Source organism: Diceros bicornis, chromosome 31, assembly GCF_020826845.1.
Source record: "Diceros bicornis minor isolate mBicDic1 chromosome 31, mDicBic1.mat.cur, whole genome shotgun sequence".
Classification (NCBI taxonomy): domain Eukaryota; kingdom Metazoa; phylum Chordata; class Mammalia; order Perissodactyla; family Rhinocerotidae; genus Diceros; species Diceros bicornis.
In genome coordinates, this window is record NC_080770.1 from 19,572,986 (window position 1) to 19,592,068 (window position 19,083).

Here is a 19,083-nt window from a genome sequence, read left to right on the forward strand (position 1 = left end):
TGACACCTTCTTCAATTACAGATGACGCCAACTCAAATTCTAAACATCACTAGCATCTTAAGTGTGTTTAAGACTCTCAGCATTTCTGACTAATCATGTAGTTATTTGTGTCTGTTCTATTCTTCTATTAGATTTATTCTTTAATTATTATTTTTTTATTTGATCCCTTGCCTCTTTATCACAGGATCTTCCCTAGTCTAGACACTGAGTAAGTTTTTATGAAATAAACATGATTAAGTTTACTGTGGATTTTGTATAATTTAGTTTATATGCCAGTAATAGGCAGAAACTATATATTTCTCTTGCAGTATTTTTGGATCCTTCTCCAGAGGGGGGTACTGTATACACACATGACTATTACAAGATAGTGTCAAGTACAGTGGCTTTTTAAAAAGTAATTTGCAAATGTCAACTGAATAAAAGTATGGCTAGTAAAATATTTTCTCAAGAATATATTCCCTCTGAAATCTCTTGATTGGTAAACAAACAGCTAAAATTTCTGAGAAAGGCTATCCCTCTGAGAGCCGGAGATGGGAACTAAAACTGACAAAAAGTGGGATGTGGCCTTGGCCAGTTCCTAGAGCATGACCAAAAGAGAAAGTACGGCTATAAAATGCAAAGTAAGTCGTAACATAAAGGTGAGGTTGAGTAGTGGGAGAAAGGATGAACTAGAGAGGACAGTTTTCTGATGATAATAATGTATGCTGGGTTCTAAATCTAGACCACAGTTCCATTTACCACAGTGGAACGAACTTTACAAGAAGGGTTTTGTCCATACAGATCAGCAGTGAGGCAGGGCTTTGGCCAATGTGGGCTTTCAATAGGGAAGAAAGTAAACACAGTTTGAGGGTGTTCAGAACCAAGTGCTTCTTCCTAAACACTGAGCAGGAAATATTCTCTGGAGTGCATGTGTTCATCATAACGGAAGGATATTGGCTCCTTTGCAGCTAAGTGTAGCATTTCAGGCACGGCCCTTGAGATTGGGTCACACAGAATAACATAAAATGAAGTACTCTGGGATTAATTATATAAGTTCATTTCTTGGCAATATAGGATCTGAAACATAGATCCATAGGGCAGTTTCAGGCCTCCAGCCTGGACATTGAAATGATGTGGCCAGCATGGGTAGATGTGAAGAAACCTATGCTCAACCTTAACCAAGAGTGAAGACAGGGTAAGGGAAAAGAAGTCCTAAGGTCACTGGGCAGAGAGCTCCAAACATGACCTGAGGCTAGAATCTGCAACTGGAATCTGACAGATTGGGTGAGCAGGCTCTAAAGTGGATAAAGTTGGACCATGAAGACTCCAGTTCATGACATGATGCCATGAATGATGCCATCTTTTCTTTCAGCGCCAGGGATTTTGTCCTTGAAAGGGAGGTAGTTGGCTAAGGTCACAGAGCTAACAAGTAAGTGACATTATACAGATTTAAATTCAGGACAGTCTCACTTAAAAGTCTAGTTCTTATCTTAAATTCTCTCATATCTTTATCATTTTCTTAAAATTAATATAAAACAAAAACAAAAACCCTGGTTTTCTGACCATCTATAAAGGAAATTCTTTAAAGGAAAAAGTAAAGGAAAAAAAGGGAACATCTTTTTCCCTTACATATTTATGAGAAAGATGACCAGTGAAGCTAACTTTACATAACAAAATAGGTTTAATTTTTATAAATATGAAATATTTAATACATCTTTAATAAAGTACATTGAGTTGGGAAGAGGTTTGGACAGAGATTGAGAGGTCTTAGTATGTGATATATTCTACGAACAGCAAATAAATTATTTGAGGTTATAAAAGAAAATATTTATAAGATAAAGAAATATTTTTGTCTGCAACTCTTCAATTCGGGATGCAAGACAAATAACTTGCTGAAAATTGAATGTTTTTAATATGTTGTTTCATCCCATTGATGTTTTGACTGGATAAGACTCAGCACATTTTAGACTCTAAAGGGGTATGTAAAATTAGAGAAGAGGACCTAAATGAGAAACCTTATATAACCCATTACTCTCTTCTCCCAGGAACCAAAAAGAGGGTCTCCATGTTCCTTTCATGATAACAACCTAAAATAAAATGAATACCCTTGAGAAGCTGAAATTGCATTATATTTTTCACAATTTGATTAATTACTAATTGATTACAGTCTGAACAACATGCAGAATTAACTCATTAAGTTTTTGGAATAGATTACAGGATTATCTCACATCCAACTACCCAGCAATGACCACTTGCAAAATTTTGTATAGAATATCCTTCCAGTATATTTCATAGATACACAGAGAGCCAATATAAACAATTACAAATGGAATACTAATGTAAATACTACTTTTCATCATTTTTTGTCCAAGGAACATATATTTATGTCAAAAACTCATTTATGTCAATAACTCTTCCTTTACAACTTAAACTGTGTCAGTTGGGAATTTCAGTTTTTGTGTTTTTTTTAATTTTAACTAGTATAATGCTATGAACACATTGGGGAGATGAAGCCCTCTTTTCCAGTGGCCTTTGGAGAAGGTCCAAGTCTTTGACCTCCAACTTCCATCCATCCAGTGTCCATACAGTTGTTAATAGCACCATATCTGTTCTCCGGAGTGAGGGCAAGAAGGGAAATTCATAGACTGATGTGAAATCTGTGATTTGCAATATAATCTATGACTGCTGAAACTGGGGATGTCTGCTGATATAATTGAGGCAGAATGTTGAGGAATAGCCTGAGAAGATTTTTACATCAAATAACCCCTGTCCCAGGTTTTTATTTCAGCCTAGGCCAGTGACAGCAATGGCAGAAAGATTTCATCTAACATGAACCTAAGTGAATAAAATTAAAGAAGGTAGTTCTTTTTTTGGTAAATTTACAGAGGTTCATTTTTGCATCAGTTTTCCAGGCTGCACTCATTCATTGAATCAAGTAATATTTTTGAGCGGCATCCTTGAGCTGAGCATTATAAACAGCAAAGCAGAAAAAATAGTGAACGAGACACCCAAGGGCCATGCCTTTATGTAACTTTTAGTCTAGGGAAGAAGATTTCAATATATTCTTATTTATTCATTTACTACTTATAGACTTATAAGTGTTATGATGGAACATTTATAGGGTGATACTAGTACATAGGAAAGATACAAACACACCTAATTTAACCCACTAGTGATCCCTTCTGGCTGAGCGAGTTTATTAAACTTATTGTTTTAAAAAAATTGCAGCCTTGGGAGATTAAGTTGAATAGACATAAGGTGGTAGTTTCTATGCCCGTTTTATCTCATGGGGCATACCTGTGAACCGAGAAGGGAGGCATAAGACAACCCTCCACAAGACAGCAAAGTGAACCTATTAGCGCTCTTCCTTAGTTTGGAGGAAAGATTAAGATTAATAATGACTGCTCCCTACACTCAATTTAGGCACAAATGTATGTAATGGGAAATATCCAGAAGGTTGTATTGGTGAGACTACAGGAATCTACGTCAAAGTACCTGAACTTTAGCTTTCAGAATCTTTAAATAAATACTTTTGGATGAAAACATAGTTTCACCCAGAACATAATTTAGTGTCAATTGCTTTTTTCAGGCCGTTTCTCATTTCCAGTTCTCAAAAAATCCGTATACAGACATTTCATTTTATTGTCATAATTTACAAAATAAATACACACCCACTCATGCTTACACACTTACTTATAAACACGTACAAAAACAGTCTCCCATTAGACACATTCAAAAAACTGACCATAATAACACTGCCTAGGGATAACTAAATTTTGTTGTCTATATTATTGGATTTTTAATTTTTAAGCATAAATGATGTCAGTATAAACATAATGAAATACATTAATTTATCAATTTATTCAGTCTATCCTCTGCTAATGACCACTTGGTTACCATAAAAACTCTAATATGAGTAAAATTATACATACATAATTTATCACAACCAAGTATTTCTGTAAAAAATTATAAAATATGAAATTTAAGAGCAAAGAGATATTACTTTAAATAAATTTTGGCCTTTTTACCATAGTTTCATATTATCTAATTACCAGTACATATTATCATACATTTTATATGTTATCAAAAGTCCTGAGTTGTCTCTAACAACCGCATTATATGATACAGAAATTGAAACCCAGAAGTGATAAGTAAACTTCTAGAGTCTCATAGACATTAAGTTTCATTGAATCCCTGGAAATTGCTCACAATAGGTTCCCAAATACAGAGCAATGAAACGAATATGTCTTGAAAGAAAACTCTCTTAAATACTCCTATAGAATGTTGTAGTGTGTTTATATTAAAATGGCATTTGAAAATTCACAAAATTAATGACTCATGGACTCTTTGACTTCTGAGAGAACTGAGAAATCACTCAAGCCCTGCTTCTAAACCAAAGCAGGATCTCGATAGTATTGGGGGCAGAAGAGAGCAAATAGGAAGGACCGCCACAGTGGGAGGTAATCTAATTTATTTACATCAGCTGTGCAAATGAATGAACATAATTATATTGGTGTGAAGAGAAAATGATGTGGAGGGTGGCTACACTGCACAATTCTAGGAAGCAAAGACATTAAATAAATTGACGGCCTTGGACGTTGTGCAGCCTGGCAGCTTTAGGGGATCATCTCTATATGTCCATTTATTCACATTTTACCATGTGTGTGAATCATTGCCGTACACTTATGAGCACAGGCTGCTATGTGTCTCTAAATGCCTACCGTTGATTAATGTTCCAAGAAATGTACAATAATCACGTACATTAGCTGTGCATCTTGAATCTCAATGCAGTTAATTTAATTGCCTGAAAACTTGTAAACGCAAATTTTGTGTAAACAACAGCGACACAAGATGTGCAAAGCATTTTCCTGTTTTTGCATTCCAATACCTCAGGCAGTTTCATATTTCCTCTGAAAACTCACGTGGAGTAAAAGAAAGGGAGGTTTGCTGTTATTTTTGTTTACTTGTTTGTCGTGTTTGTTGTTACAGAGTTTCCTCTTACTTCCTATAAAGCTGGAATATTTTTCAGGTAAAATTCAAAGAAATTAATATATTTTTAATTTCTGGAGAAGTAATTTCAGTGACCAATTTTAATGCCCTTTCATAATGTATTGCTGCTATTTGTGTGATGATCCCAATACTAAAATACAAAATGGACTCCTGTGAGAGATATTGAGACAAGTCTCAACCCACCTAAGGAATTGCCAATAATTTTCCACCAGATAAACTCAAGAAAATGATATGTTAGTGGTACCTAAGACCTTAACTACCATTCTCTGCTTCTCAGCATATTTGGAGGAGGAGGAGTCTTCCTTGAGCACCTTGTTCTGATTCTTTTACATCCTCATTTTCCCTCAGGTGTGTCTCTGTCTCCAGGGATGTCAAATTCCTCAGGCTACACTCTGTTCAGGCAGGATCCAGACTTTATCTTCATAAAGACGGCTTCCCCTCCAGACCACACAATCAAACTCCCACTCTCCATTAAATCCAGAGCATGGGTGGAAATATATTGTGGAAAATTGGATAATCTAAATTACTTCCCACAGGAATTTGTGTGTTAATAAGGAATGATTTTTTAAATCGTGGAGTGAAAAGACTTAAGGTGGAATGTAAGGTGTCAGAGACAAACAAGTGAGGAAAAAATAACTGTATCTATATGTCTTTCCTGGTATCTCTGGTGCCCTAAATATAATACCACATAGGCAACTGTCTGCTTATATATTCCTTCCTTGAGAAAATGGTTGTCTGCCCCTGAGGCATGGGCCGTTATCAATTAAGTTCAGTTCATGATAACTGCATCAAGAAAATTAGGTTCACTAGGTCTTCCTGTTGCAGGAAACAAAATGATGGGGTTCAGGCAGGGCATCCCCAAACATGCCACGTTAGTACATTGATTATTTTGAATTCAAGATACTTAAGAAACAAACAGCCAGTGCAAGAAGGACACTCTGACCCTCCTTTATCTCCTGGGAAACAGGAAATAAATCTCTCACGTGAGAGATACCTCCCTGCACCAGGAGGTGGAGAGACATGCTTGTGGCCAGAGACGGGGAATTCAGGGCGAGACGCTGTGCAAACAAACTCTGCTTAGTTTTCTTCACTAATTAGCACCCAAGCCTAAGTTTCTTTCTCTTGTCAGTTCTTCACAAATTTATTGTTTCTTTGTTTAAAAGGTATAAAAGTTGCCTGCTTTGGTCACTTCTTTGGGTCTCATATCTTTGGTGCCCTCATATGTACAAAATTAAATTAATTTATTTTTCTCCTGTTCATCTGTCCGTGTCAATTTAATTATTAGACCAGTCAAAAAAAATCAAGAAGGGGGGAAATTTTCCTCTCCTCAACAAAGAAAAGCAGAAGCTGTGGTTTCCTAACAGCATCTTTATTCTAAAAGCAAGAAACATATTTTTAGTAACAAAGAAGATAATTATTTATTAAAATATTCTGTGAAGGTTGTATGCTCTATTAATTTTACAAGAATATCTTAAAAACATATTATGTACAATAAAGAACTAAAGATTTAAAAATCAGTGTTCAAATCCTGCAGTTGTCTAAAATCTGATAGCAAATTGTCTTTGTTTTTGAAAACCTTTTAAAGTTTTATATGTATATGTGTGTATGTATATAGATGTGTGTGTATTTGTGTGAGTGCATTTATTTTTTTACTATAAAAACAAGCGAACTTTCAGAAATGAATACACCCCTGCACCCAGAACTGAGACCAAAATACAGAACATGAGGAGCATTTCAGAGACTGTCTGTGGGCCCTAACGAAAATCCATGTTCAATGTGACAGTTTTGTATGTTTTTTTGAATCATAATATAAGTGAAATCATTTAGTTTTTATCCTTTTATGTCTGGATTCTTTTGATCAATATCATGTATGTGAGATTCCTCCATGCTATTGTATGTGGTGATGGTTCATTCTTGCTCCTGTGTAGTATCCCAATGAACAAACATACCATACTATGGGGCCAGCCATACTAGATTCTGCAATACAGTTTTCCGAAGTTGAATGTCAATTCTGACCTACTGTCAACATGTGAGAGCTGCCGTTTTTCCACATTCACACAAGTAATTGATAATTAATATTGTGAATCTTTTTCATTTTAGCTGCTCTTTAGATGAGTTATGGTACTGCATTGTGGTTTTAATTTTTATTTACCTGAACACTAATAAAGTTGTATAACCACTTCTGTGAAGTTTTTAAAAATCTGAATGCAGAATGAGAGGCCAGTTGAAGGAGCTGTGTTAAGTATTCGATCTCTCACAACTCACACTCTCTAGTGATATCATTATTGCCGTTGAGATCAAATCAACCTAGAGACACTGCAGCTCTTTTGTATGAAGAAGAGTCCTTTTTTTAAAAAATTATCCCCAATAGTGGGAGTAAGTTTATACAGCAGTAGAATCATAGATATATAGAGACAGATGGTCAAAACTGAAAAGAAATTTAGAGATAATCAAATGTGAGACCCTCTTTTACAGAGGAGGGACTGAGGTCTAGTGAGGAAGAATGATTTGTTAAATACCACAGAGATTTGGAGTAGCTTTGAGTGCATGGTTCATAGCATATTTCTGTATACAGTTTTCCAGGGAGGTTAAAAATTGCTCCCTCTAGCTTTACACAGAACCTCCCATTTATTGGATCATTGGCTTTGCTGCTGTTGTATTCTAACAAACGTAGTCATGCAGCCTATCAGCAGTATGTATCTGTCTGTTCATTGTGTTATACATGCGACCAAATCTACCATCACTATGTAATTATTATCTGTAGGGATTACAGTGCAAGGCTGAAATAAAGGAATCTAGACATAGAAAAATGCCTATTATATTAACCCACTTCACACAGTCATTGATAAGATCATTTTGTATAATAGTATTTTCATCAGTCCCTGATGAATGTGTGAGAACAGCGTGATATAGAGAAACAGACAGTGGAAGGAAATGGTGAGGAATGAAGTAAATGAGCTAGAATAGACCAAAGCCTTTTGATGTTTTCCCTGTTTCTGTGGAATCTCAACACAATAGGGTTAGTTCAACCGTCTTCTCCAAGTTCCCACTTAAGTGATGAATCTACTATGGGACATTCCCAGTAAGTGATTTTTCAACCTCTAACTGCATAAATTCAGGGAGATGAAGCCTAGAATTAATCAAATTAGTTTCTTTTATTTTCACACATACATTTATTGACCTGATGATACTTTTATTTATGGGGTTTAAAACTTTCTTCTCCTTTGTTTAAACTCATTAGATGTGACTAAAGTGACCAATATGCAGATCAAATCAATCTTTACATGATATTACTGTCATATGTCATATGCATGGAAGATGACATGTTTATAGCTTCTGAATTAGTGGCAATCCGCTGACCCTCCAATTTGTTTTGACTTTAATATATTTCAAACAATGTTTCTGCCATGTTGCTGCTGTTAAGAGAGATTGACAAAAGAATGTGGGTAAATTGAGAAAATATGGTACAGGTGGAAACCCTTAAAACTTTTATTCTGGAAGAAGCATTAACCATTGATTTTTTCCACTATCATATTTTCCCTTAATCTGTCACAATGTTCTACAAACGCCGTCTTGAAAAGCAAAGGAGATTTTCTTGGGGTTTGCTTCCTTTTTGAAATTCTTTCACCAGGGACATTTACAATTACTTAAGGAGTATAATTCTAAAGATAATTAAGAACATCTTTGAGTCTTATATGGTCCTTCAAAAATATAGCCATATCCATGTTTTCTCAACAAGCTGCTTCCAGTGGTGGACATCGGAAAACTTAAGCAGAGCCAGATGAAGCAGAGCACATCAAAAAAGTATGCAGATGAATGTTTTTACTTCCTGTGAAATTAATATGAATATCTTTATAGATTTATGACCTTAGTATCCAAAACCATTTTATGCACTTTCTTAAAAGCTATTCAGTATATATACAAGGCACATGTTATATCCTCATTTGATTATGTTTTGACAGATATCTAATAAGCATTCAAAAATGTTATGGCGTATGTGGTTTTTATTATTTTTTGTTTTTCCATTCTGTGCTCCAGACACAATGCAGGTACTGGGAGGACAGGAATGAAACACTCAGTCCTTGAACAATGAATGTTCATAGTTTCGTTGGAGTCAATGGTTTAATCATCAGAGTGAGAGAGAAAATGATGCCTTGAGAGTATTATTTACAAACAAAAAAGAGTCATTTAACTAGAAATCAGAGGGCAGAAGAAGAGAACAGTTGAGTGGAAGTGACTAAGTTGAGAATTTTAGCACAAGGATGTACTTTGCCAGGACCCACCACTTTTGCTTATATCCTCTAAGAAGACATTGTCTATGCACTTCAGGATCTCTAATCCCCAGCCTCTCTGTGTAGAATCCTTACTTCACCCACCATCCATTGTGTCTCTATTGATTGTTTATTTCTGAAACTGAATGTCAAAAGATCTTTTCTTCTCTGTGCTCTAGATTTAGACATTTTGCTTGAACTTAGAGCATGTTACTCTTTTACTTCAGGGTGATTTAGAGTTTATTATGAATATTTATAATATTGGTTAAATAATCATACTCATTTCTCTTAATTAGTATGCATTCATTAGGATTCATTAGTATAGAAATTATTGATTCATCATAACATGCAAAGCACTTAGAAGTACAAGTGTAATCTAAACTCTAATAGCTCTTAGAATAATTAAATTACTGCCTAAAATAAACATTAAACAAGTGAAAAATTGGCAGGCTAAGAAGGCAACTGGAAAGTTTTCTAAAAGATAGAGAACACCTTAATTAAATGGAGATATACAATGAAATACAGATTATTTAGGAAATTCCAAAATATCGGTACCATTACCATTCCGGCTTAGTAAACTTATTTTATTAATTAAAGTATTTGAAACAACTTTATAGTATAATAAATGATTTGGAAAATAAAAGATTATGTTTGTATGTATACATATATGAATACATATTTATTTGTACTATATACTTATTTACTTAAAATCGAATTTTAGTTTTCAGTTTTTCCAGGGCATTTTTCACATCTTTGTTCCGTAGGCTATAAATCAGAGGGTTTAACATAGGAATCACAAGGGTGTAAAACAATGAGGTCATTTTGTCTTGATCTAGGGAGTAGGAAGAACTTGGCCTGAAATACATGAAGAGCATAGTTCCCTGGAAAATTGCCACAGCAGTTAAGTGGGAGGCACAGGTGGAGAAAGCTTTGACCCTCCCCTCAGCAGAGTGGATCTTCAAGACGGATAAGATAATATAACAATAAGAGATAAGAACTCCTGAAATGGTACTCAGTTCAATGAAGCCAAAAATGGTAAATATCACCAACTCATTGACCTGTATATCAGAGCAGGAAAGGACGAAAAGTGGTGGTAAATCACAGAAGAAATGGTTAATCTCATTTGACCCACAGAAACATAAGCTGAATGTTAATGTCGTGTGTATCAAAGCATCTGCCATTCCCATCAGATAAACCCCAGCCATGAGCAGGAGGCACACTCTGCTGGACATGTTGACTGTGTAGAGCAAGGGGTTGCTAATGGCCTTGTACCTATCAAAGGCCATCACTGCCAGCAAAAGACACTCAGAATCTGCAAAGATACAGAAGATGAAGAATTGCAGAGCACAACCAAAGAAGGGGATTGATTTGTTCTTGGCAAAAAGGTCCACCAGCATCTTGGGTCCAACTGCTGTGGAATAACAGAGGTCACAGAAAGAGAGGTGGCTGAGGAAAAAGTACATCGGTGTGTGCAGCTGGGAATCCATTCTAATTAAAATGATCATTCCAAGGTTCGCGAGAAGATTAACGAGATAAACAAATAGAAACGTGGTAAATAGAGTCAGTTTGGTCTCAGGGTTATTGGTAATTCCCAAGAGAAAGAATTTGGTCAAGGAAGAGCAATTTCCACTATCCATCTTCTTTATTATTTTTGTAAAGTTTTACAAAAATGATCAAGAAAATAATAGTTCAGCATTTGAACCTTCTGGATATCCAAAAAAATATTATCTGTAAGACAGAAGATGATTTATTTCTGTAAATTGACTTCTTTACCCTCAGAAAATAGCCCACCAACTGTCACTTTAAAGAGGCACTATTATCTTGTGAAAAAACTAAAAATGTCTAGGATTGGAAGTTGATAAACTTTTCTTCTAAAGCTACGTATCACTCCTGAGATATGTGACTCATCTTGGCTTCTGTTGCCCAATTTGGGCAGTAGATTTGAGTGAACTGAAAGCTTATTCTGCATCCAAAATAATATAAGAGGGACAATAAAGTTAGAAAGACAAGGCCAGAGGATACAGGACTAATATATGTTTGACAATAAGAATCATATTTATTGCATTATTTAAGAAGCATATTGGGGGGAGGGCCAAATGGGTAAAGGGGTCATTTGTACAGTGATGGATGGAAATTAGACTTTTGGTGATGAACACTATGCAGTCTATACAGAAGTTGAAATATAATGATGTACACATAAAATCTATATAATGTTATAAACCAATGTTACCTCAATACAAAAAGAAACATGATTGTATTTATTACTGACCATGATATTGCATTAAATTAATATGATTATTGAACTTTTTTTTTTGTCTTTAGTTTACCGAAACATGACCATGTTTTATAGAAGTATCCTATCACTCTTCCTCACTGGTTTGCCACAGTGTTTATAACCCATTTCTATGAGTGACCTTTGCCAAAGGAAAGATCCCTTCACAAGCCAAAGAGAAGTGCTAAAAAGAAGTGGGAACAACAGATTATGATATGTAAAATTGCGTATCTTAGATTTTAAGTTGACTTTTTCATTAAAATGAAAATGGGAAGATGAAAAAAATAAATGTTTCCGAGATATATAATCTTCTGTTTCTGGTATTAATGTACGCATTGTGTATGTGTGTATCTATTGATTAATATGAAAATAGTAGTGTGGGCGATTTCTTGATTTTTATTTTTCTAGACTTAAGTATTATGATACGTGGTCCATATGCACTTGGACTTACACATATTGGTATTTCTAAAGTATTATTGCCCTTATTTTTTGAAACAATAGAGCAAATCTTAAATTTACACATATAATGATATTACTTGCACAGTGATAAAAAAGTAATAGTTTACTTATTAACCTTGATTAAAATATAAATAGGTAAAATCTTACTATCTTTATACAAATCACAAGTGAGGTCAGTTAAGTTCACACAGGGCTAATAAAGCAATATCATTGGCTATTAAATTGCAGAGTTAATTCAACTGAGTGTGCAGGTATAAAATGATTCATTTACAAATTCTTCAAGACTTAATTCCTCATTTTTCCAAAAAAGTAAGTATTTTTCCCTATAATTTTTAAAATTTAGTCATTTAGAAACCTACCTGAAATGAACAAGTCTTTGTGTCCTCATCTCTGGTACGTGAACAATAGGCAGATTGCATTTTATTTCTACCTAGTGACTTTTGGGACTTAAATCTCTAGAGCCTCTGCCTTCGCTCTTCTGTGCTACATGAATGCAATTGATCAGATTTCTGTTTCCGTATTTTTCCCCTGTGAATGCTGCAACAAATGTAGCAAAGTCTGAACTTTTAATTCTTCACTCATCACCAAATTGATCAATGACAGAAATTTACCACAATTTATTTTAATGCTATGCTCATGGCTGCCATGAATCTAAACCCTCCTGCAGTGAAAACAGATGTCTGATGAAATTCAAATAGATCCTCTACATAATGCTTTTCAACTCTTTTTCATTGTTCATCCTGCTTCTTCCATTTCTGAATTACTCTCCTTCACCTCTCATTTAGAAGTATGGTAATCTTATCGCTTTTTTTATTAGTTATTTTCTGATTCCTTTCCCCCAGCAACATGTCAACCACCCTCATTTCAATGATTTTATGACTGGATGACATCCACTGCACCTAGTATATTCTTTATTGACATAATCACATATGTGTCTTTCCACTTTCCCACAGTTCCTAGCATGAGGATTTGCATGAGTAATGACTCAGTGCATGTGTGTTAAATATTTCCCTATTGTAAGGCTGCCGGGTTTTCAACAAAGAGTAAAAATAAACAAACTTGAGGGCTGTTTCTACTAATATAGTTCATATGTACAAGGATGATCCTTTAAAAAAAAACGTGTGTCAGAATAATGCTTACAAAAAAAGCCAAGTTCTCTTTATTTCCAAAAATAACTTGTGTGTGCTGTTATTCATGGTAGAAATTTGAAAATTGGGAGTTACTGGAAGCGTGAATTTTGTGTCTACTTGAATCCCTCTCCTACAGCTACCAAATAATGCTCCACCCTCTCTGAATATTGGTCAACCACATTGTTCAACTGTATACTTATAAACTCCTATCTTCAGAAAACACTTGTATGACTCTGAGTCATGGGCCATTATGAATACAAGCTCAGTGCATGATAATGATATCAAGAAAAACAGATTTTTCTGTTTCCTTGTTCCTGGAAACAATATTAGAAGTACTCATAGGTTGAATAAGACATCTTTGCTTTATAAATTAATCAGCAAATTTGAATAACAAAAGATATAATTATTCACTGAAATAGTCTATGAAATTTACAACACTTATTTTACAAAACTATACTGAATTTTACTGTATACAAGATGCTACTAGAGATAAAATTTTATAATAATAAAATTCTGAAGTTTCTTACAATCTAATGGTGAATAGACTTTGCTTTTGGAAATCTTTTTTGATATGTAGAATACATGTAGAGAATACTTAAACGATAAGTATACTGCTAGATAAATTTTCAAAAAAAAATTACCCCTGCAACCAAGATGCAGACCAAGAAACAGAACATTACTAGAAACACCAAAGCCTTCTACTTGCTCCCTCCTAAATCACTATTCTCTTACTCCCAAGGAGTAATTACTTTGTTGATTTTTAGCACAGTAGACTAGTTTCGTAGTTTTTGACCCATTCCTATGTAGATGCCTGTAACATATACTGTCTCATTCAACAACATACTTGTGCAGTCCATCCATGTTGGTGCATGTGGTTGCAGTACATTCATTCTCATTGTTGTATAGCATTCTTTCATACAAATATATCATCATTCATTTACCTACGTTAATGTGGTTAGGAATTTGAGTTGTTTTCCCTTTTTCTATTACCAAAAAATGTTAATGTGAACATTCTTGTACATTTCTTTTTGGAGGGATGTACACTCACTTATCCTGTTTGTAAAACCAGGAGTTGGAAACGTGTGCATAAAATTTAGATGTAGTAAATGTTATCGTACAATTTTACAAAACAGTACGCCAGTTCAAATTTTCACCATCACACTGTCAGTGTGTGAGTCCCCCAGCTGTTCTACAGCCTTACCAGTAGTTAATGTTGCCTGTCATTTTAATTTTAGCCATTATGTAGAGTAGGTGATTTCCCTGATGAGTAATAAAGTTGGGTATCAACTTTTATGAGGTGTCTCCTTACGTCAAAACGCAGAACAGAAAACCAGTTAAATGGGTCCCACTTGATAGTATTGGGGCTCCTTCATCCCACGCCATCTATCTATCTGTCATCATTGCCACTTCCATTTCGGTTCAAGTTGTACTAGAATTGTAATGTAGTCCCATCCATCTGTTATTTTTTAATCTCCCCAAATATAGAAGTGAGTTTCTGCATTATGCATTGATAGAATCACATCAATATGGATACCAGAATGTGGTGACTGGAACGTACAATAAATATTGACATTCAATTTTACTTGAGCTTTAGTGTTATTTTATCTGACGCCTGCCAGGCTGCTATTCAAGATAGTACATAATTCATAGGTAAAATTTACAAAACAGCATGGATTAATTGATGAGATATTACGACTTAAAGAAGCATCATCTCCTGTTTTTTCTACCTCTATACTTGCCCCTACCGTGTGTCAGCATCCCAGAAAGACCATCATCCTGGAGAGCAGAGAAATCTCATTGTCCTACTTGGGCTTTACTGTCAATCTGAAATGTTTTCACTCAAAGGCATTTTACAAGGGCACCCAGACAGCCTCAGATATTGAATGGCTTGTAGCTTATGTAGTTGGAGCAAACATGTGAGTGCCCTTGATTTTTCTGTGGTCCTTCAGATGCATGTCCTTGTCCTGTTTCTAAACAAGCCACTTCCAGTGATTTGATCATCATCAAACTAGAGCAGAGCAATGTTAAGCTGTTAAATATCTTGTAAACACTCAGATAAGAACTTTTTGTTTAATTATTTTCCAAATAATTTGTTTGTATATTTTTAACTTTCCATTACCTTTAGCATTCACAACCACTGTCTGTAGTCACATATAAGAGACAAAAAAATGAACTCAAGACACATATTAGACCCTCAGTAATTATTTTTGGTCTTATATGAATAAATATTCAATAAAAATAACTGTTTTTTGCATCTTTCTTTCTTTACCCAGTTGCTATGCTGCTGCTTGGGTAAAGAGATAAAATGCACAGTCCTTAAATTCAGAGCTTTCATAACCCCACATTGAAGGTAAGGATTTAGAAAACAGAGTCACCGATTCAACAATGTTCTGAGGCAAAGGGTGGCATATGAAGCAAGCTTAGAGAGTGCTGGAGGGAAGGAAAGTCCCGTGGAGAAAGTGACTGCGTGTGAATTGTAGCCGCATAATCTACCACACTGGTTCTCTTTAAATTCCACAGAAATCACACAGTTTTGTCCACCTCAGGCCCCCCTCTAATTGCTGATTCATCTGCCTAAAATGTTTTCTCTACCTACTTGCATCTGTCAGATAATTCCTACTTATCTTTTAGATCCCAGATTAATTGTCTCCCATGTTCAGGAAGCACTTTTTAACTTCCTTCACTATATTTGAACAATGTGCTCTGGGTTAATAGTGTCCAGTCTTTTTACATTATGGCATAATTATAGTTTATTATAAATACAGTCATGCATTGCATAACAATGTTTCAGCTAGCAATGGACCACAAATACACCGGTGGTTCCATAATTTTTGTACCAAACAGCCTAGGTATGTAGTAGTCTATAATATCTAGGTTTGTGTAAGTACACTTTATGTGTTCACACAACGACAAAATCACATAACAACGCATTTCTCAGAAGGTATCCCTGGTGTTAGGTGACATGTGACTTTAATTTGAATAATTATGCAAATAATATTTGTCATTTTCATTAAATGATAAGATTCATCAGTACAAAACCTGCTGGATTCACCACGAAATAAAAAGCACATAAAAGTGCAACAGACACTTAGAAAACACATAACGTTTAGAAAACTAAATTAATGAACAAATGAAAGATTGAAGAAACAAAAATTTAGCAAAATAAGAGTCCAAAACTTTTGCACAAATAGGGAGTAGCAAATATAAATTCAAGACATAAAATGAAGCATGGCATATTTAGAGAATGACAAATTTTGGTATGGTTGGAAGATTGAATAAATACTCATTGGATCACCCCACATTAGTCAAAACAATTTTGATTTTCATGTATTACAGTGTAAGACTGGGAGAAAAATATATACATACAGCTTTTCAATGATATTACTTTTTATTTTTAAGTTTTTTTCAGAGCCTCTTTCATATCCTTGTTCTTTAGGCTATAAATCAGAGGGTTTAACATGGGAATCACAAGAGCGTAAAATAATGAGGTCATTTTGTCTTGATCTAGGGAGTAAGAACTCAGCAAGAAATACATGAAGAGCCAAGTTCCCTGAAAAATGGCCACAGCAGTGAAGTAAGAGGTGCAGGTGGAGAAAGCTTTGACCCTCCCCTCAGCAGAGTGGATCTTTATCACTGCCGGGATGGTATAACAATAAGACACAAAATGCCCTGAAAGAGTAATCAGTTCAATGAAACCAAAAATGATAAATATCACTAACTCATTGACCTGTGTATCTGAGCAAGATAGCAATAGGAGAGGAGGAACATCACAGAAGAAATGGTTAATTTCCTTTGATCCGCAGAAACATAAGCGGAATGTTAATGTCGTGTGTATCAACGCGCCCGCCATTACCCCCAGATAAACCCCAGCCATGAGCAGGGAGCACACTCTGCTGGCCATGTTGACTGTGTGGAACAAGGGGTTGCTAATGGCCTTGTATCTATCAAAGACCATCACCGCCAGCAGTAGACACTCAGTATCTTCAAAGGTACAGAAGATCAAGAATTGCAGAGCACATCCGTAGAAGGGAATTGACTTGTTCTCAACAATGAAACCTACCAGCATCCTGGGTCCAATTGCTGTGGAATAGCAGAGGTCACTGAAGGAGAGGTGGCTGAGGAAGAAATACATCGGTGTGTGCAGCTGGGAATCCATTCTAACTAAAATGATCATCCCAAGGTTTGCAAAAAGGTTGATGAGATAAACAAAAAGAAACATGGTAAATAGGGTTACTTTCATTTTGGGGGTGCTGTTAATTCTCAAGAGAAGAAATTCATTCAAGGAAGAGCAATTTTCCCCATCCATTCTTTATTCTTCTAAAATTTTGCAGAATTGATCAAGAAAATGGTAGATCAAAGTCTTAACCTTTCCTGACACTCACAAAAACATAACCTGTAAATCGGAAAGAATTTATTTCAGTACTTTATATTCTTTATCATCAGAAAATAGCTCAGACAAGTTTCATTGTTATGTTGTGGACAAAAGTTACAGTGTCTGGGAGAGGATTTTGAGAAAGGGCAGTTCTCAGTTTGGATGTCATCCGTGAGGTATGTGGCTTGTGTGAACCTTCACTGCTGTATCTCAGTAGTCAGTCGTGAAAGCTCATTACAAGTGAAATATAATAGGAAAGTCACACTCAAATTAAAGAAAAAGCTGGAATATACAGCCTGTATTTGAAAAATAAATATCCAATTGAGTATTAAAGTGATTACACTTACTGAGTTCTTCAAGAATCATGATTTGTTTAACACTGTGTATTAAGTTCATACACCATGAACATATCTGTATTTAAAAAAAATGAAAAATATGATGTTACTGTTCTTGGTTTACACTGTTTTTAGTATTTATTAAGACATTAAATATATTTTAATAAAATTTGCTCTAGAATATATTATTGCTTTGCCACATTATTATTACCCACACGAAGCAGCAGTCTTGTGCCAAAGGATATGTCCCTTGACCAGCAAAAGAGAAATGCTAAAAACAAGCGGAAACAACAGAATTTACCACTTATATTTCCATTATTTTAAATTTTAACCCTGACTCGTTCATTAAAAACAGAGATGGGAATAGAAATAAGAATATATCTTGATATATAGGCTTTTGTGTGTGTGTGTGTGTGTGTGTGTGTGTGTGTGTCTGTGTATGCACCTATGTCACTCTGTTGGAGTATGAGAGATTGTCTGATTTTATTTTAGACTTGAGTAAATATGATGTGTGGTTCATATGGGGTTGAATTTACACAAATTAGTATTTGTATTGTGATATCTCAATTATTGCTGGTAAAAAAACTAGAAAAAAATCTTAAATTTGCATATACCATTCCACGGTGATTAAAAAAGTGTTCTTCTTGGGGGCCGGCCCAGTGTCGCAAGCGGTTAGGTGCGTGGGCTCTGCTGCAGCGGCCTGGGGTTTGCCGGTTTGGATCCCGGGGCACACCGGCACACTGCTTGTCAAGCCATGCTGTGGCAGCATCCCATATAAAGTGGAGGAAGATGGGCACGGATGTTAATCCAGGGCCAGTCTTCCTCAGCAAAAAGAGGAGGATTGGCAGATGTTAGCTCAGAGCTGATCTCCTCACCAAAAAAAAAAAAGTGTTCTTCTTAGTTTTGGTTAAAATATAAGTAAGTAAAACTGTTCATTTGCTAATCAAAATAAAAAGAATTCACCATGCTTTAATAGGAATTATTGTTTTTTACCATTAGATTTCAGACTATTAACTAAAGGAAGTAAGTAAAAAATATTTATTTACAATTTTCTAAACATTTGATTCCTCATTTTTCCAAATGTAAGGTTTTTATTCTTCATTTTTTCAGTTGGCCACTTATAAACCAACCTGTGATAAGCAAGTCTTTCTGGGCTTACATCTGGTAGCTGAGCAATATAGACAGATCACATTTTATTTTTACTTAGTAACATTTGAGATTTAAATCTCTAAAGCCTCTGCCCTGACACTTCTGT

General features: G+C 35.2%; 2 protein-coding genes across 2 annotated transcripts; both read right to left on the reverse strand.

The window, feature by feature from the left end:
- Positions 1 to 9,964: 9,964 nt before the first annotated feature.
- LOC131395724 (olfactory receptor 5W2-like) lies at positions 9,965 to 10,903 on the reverse strand. Its single transcript, XM_058527564.1, has one exon. It carries the CDS (start codon positions 10,895 to 10,897, stop codon positions 9,965 to 9,967), a length of 933 nt encoding a protein of 310 aa, XP_058383547.1. The 5' UTR covers positions 10,898 to 10,903.
- Positions 10,904 to 16,515: 5,612 nt separating this feature from the next.
- LOC131395725 (olfactory receptor-like protein OLF2) lies at positions 16,516 to 17,427 on the reverse strand. The gene has a single exon (XM_058527565.1). The coding sequence runs from the start codon at positions 17,425 to 17,427 to the stop codon at positions 16,516 to 16,518; it is 912 nt and encodes a 303-aa protein (XP_058383548.1).
- Between the last annotated feature and the right edge of the window lie 1,656 nt (positions 17,428 to 19,083).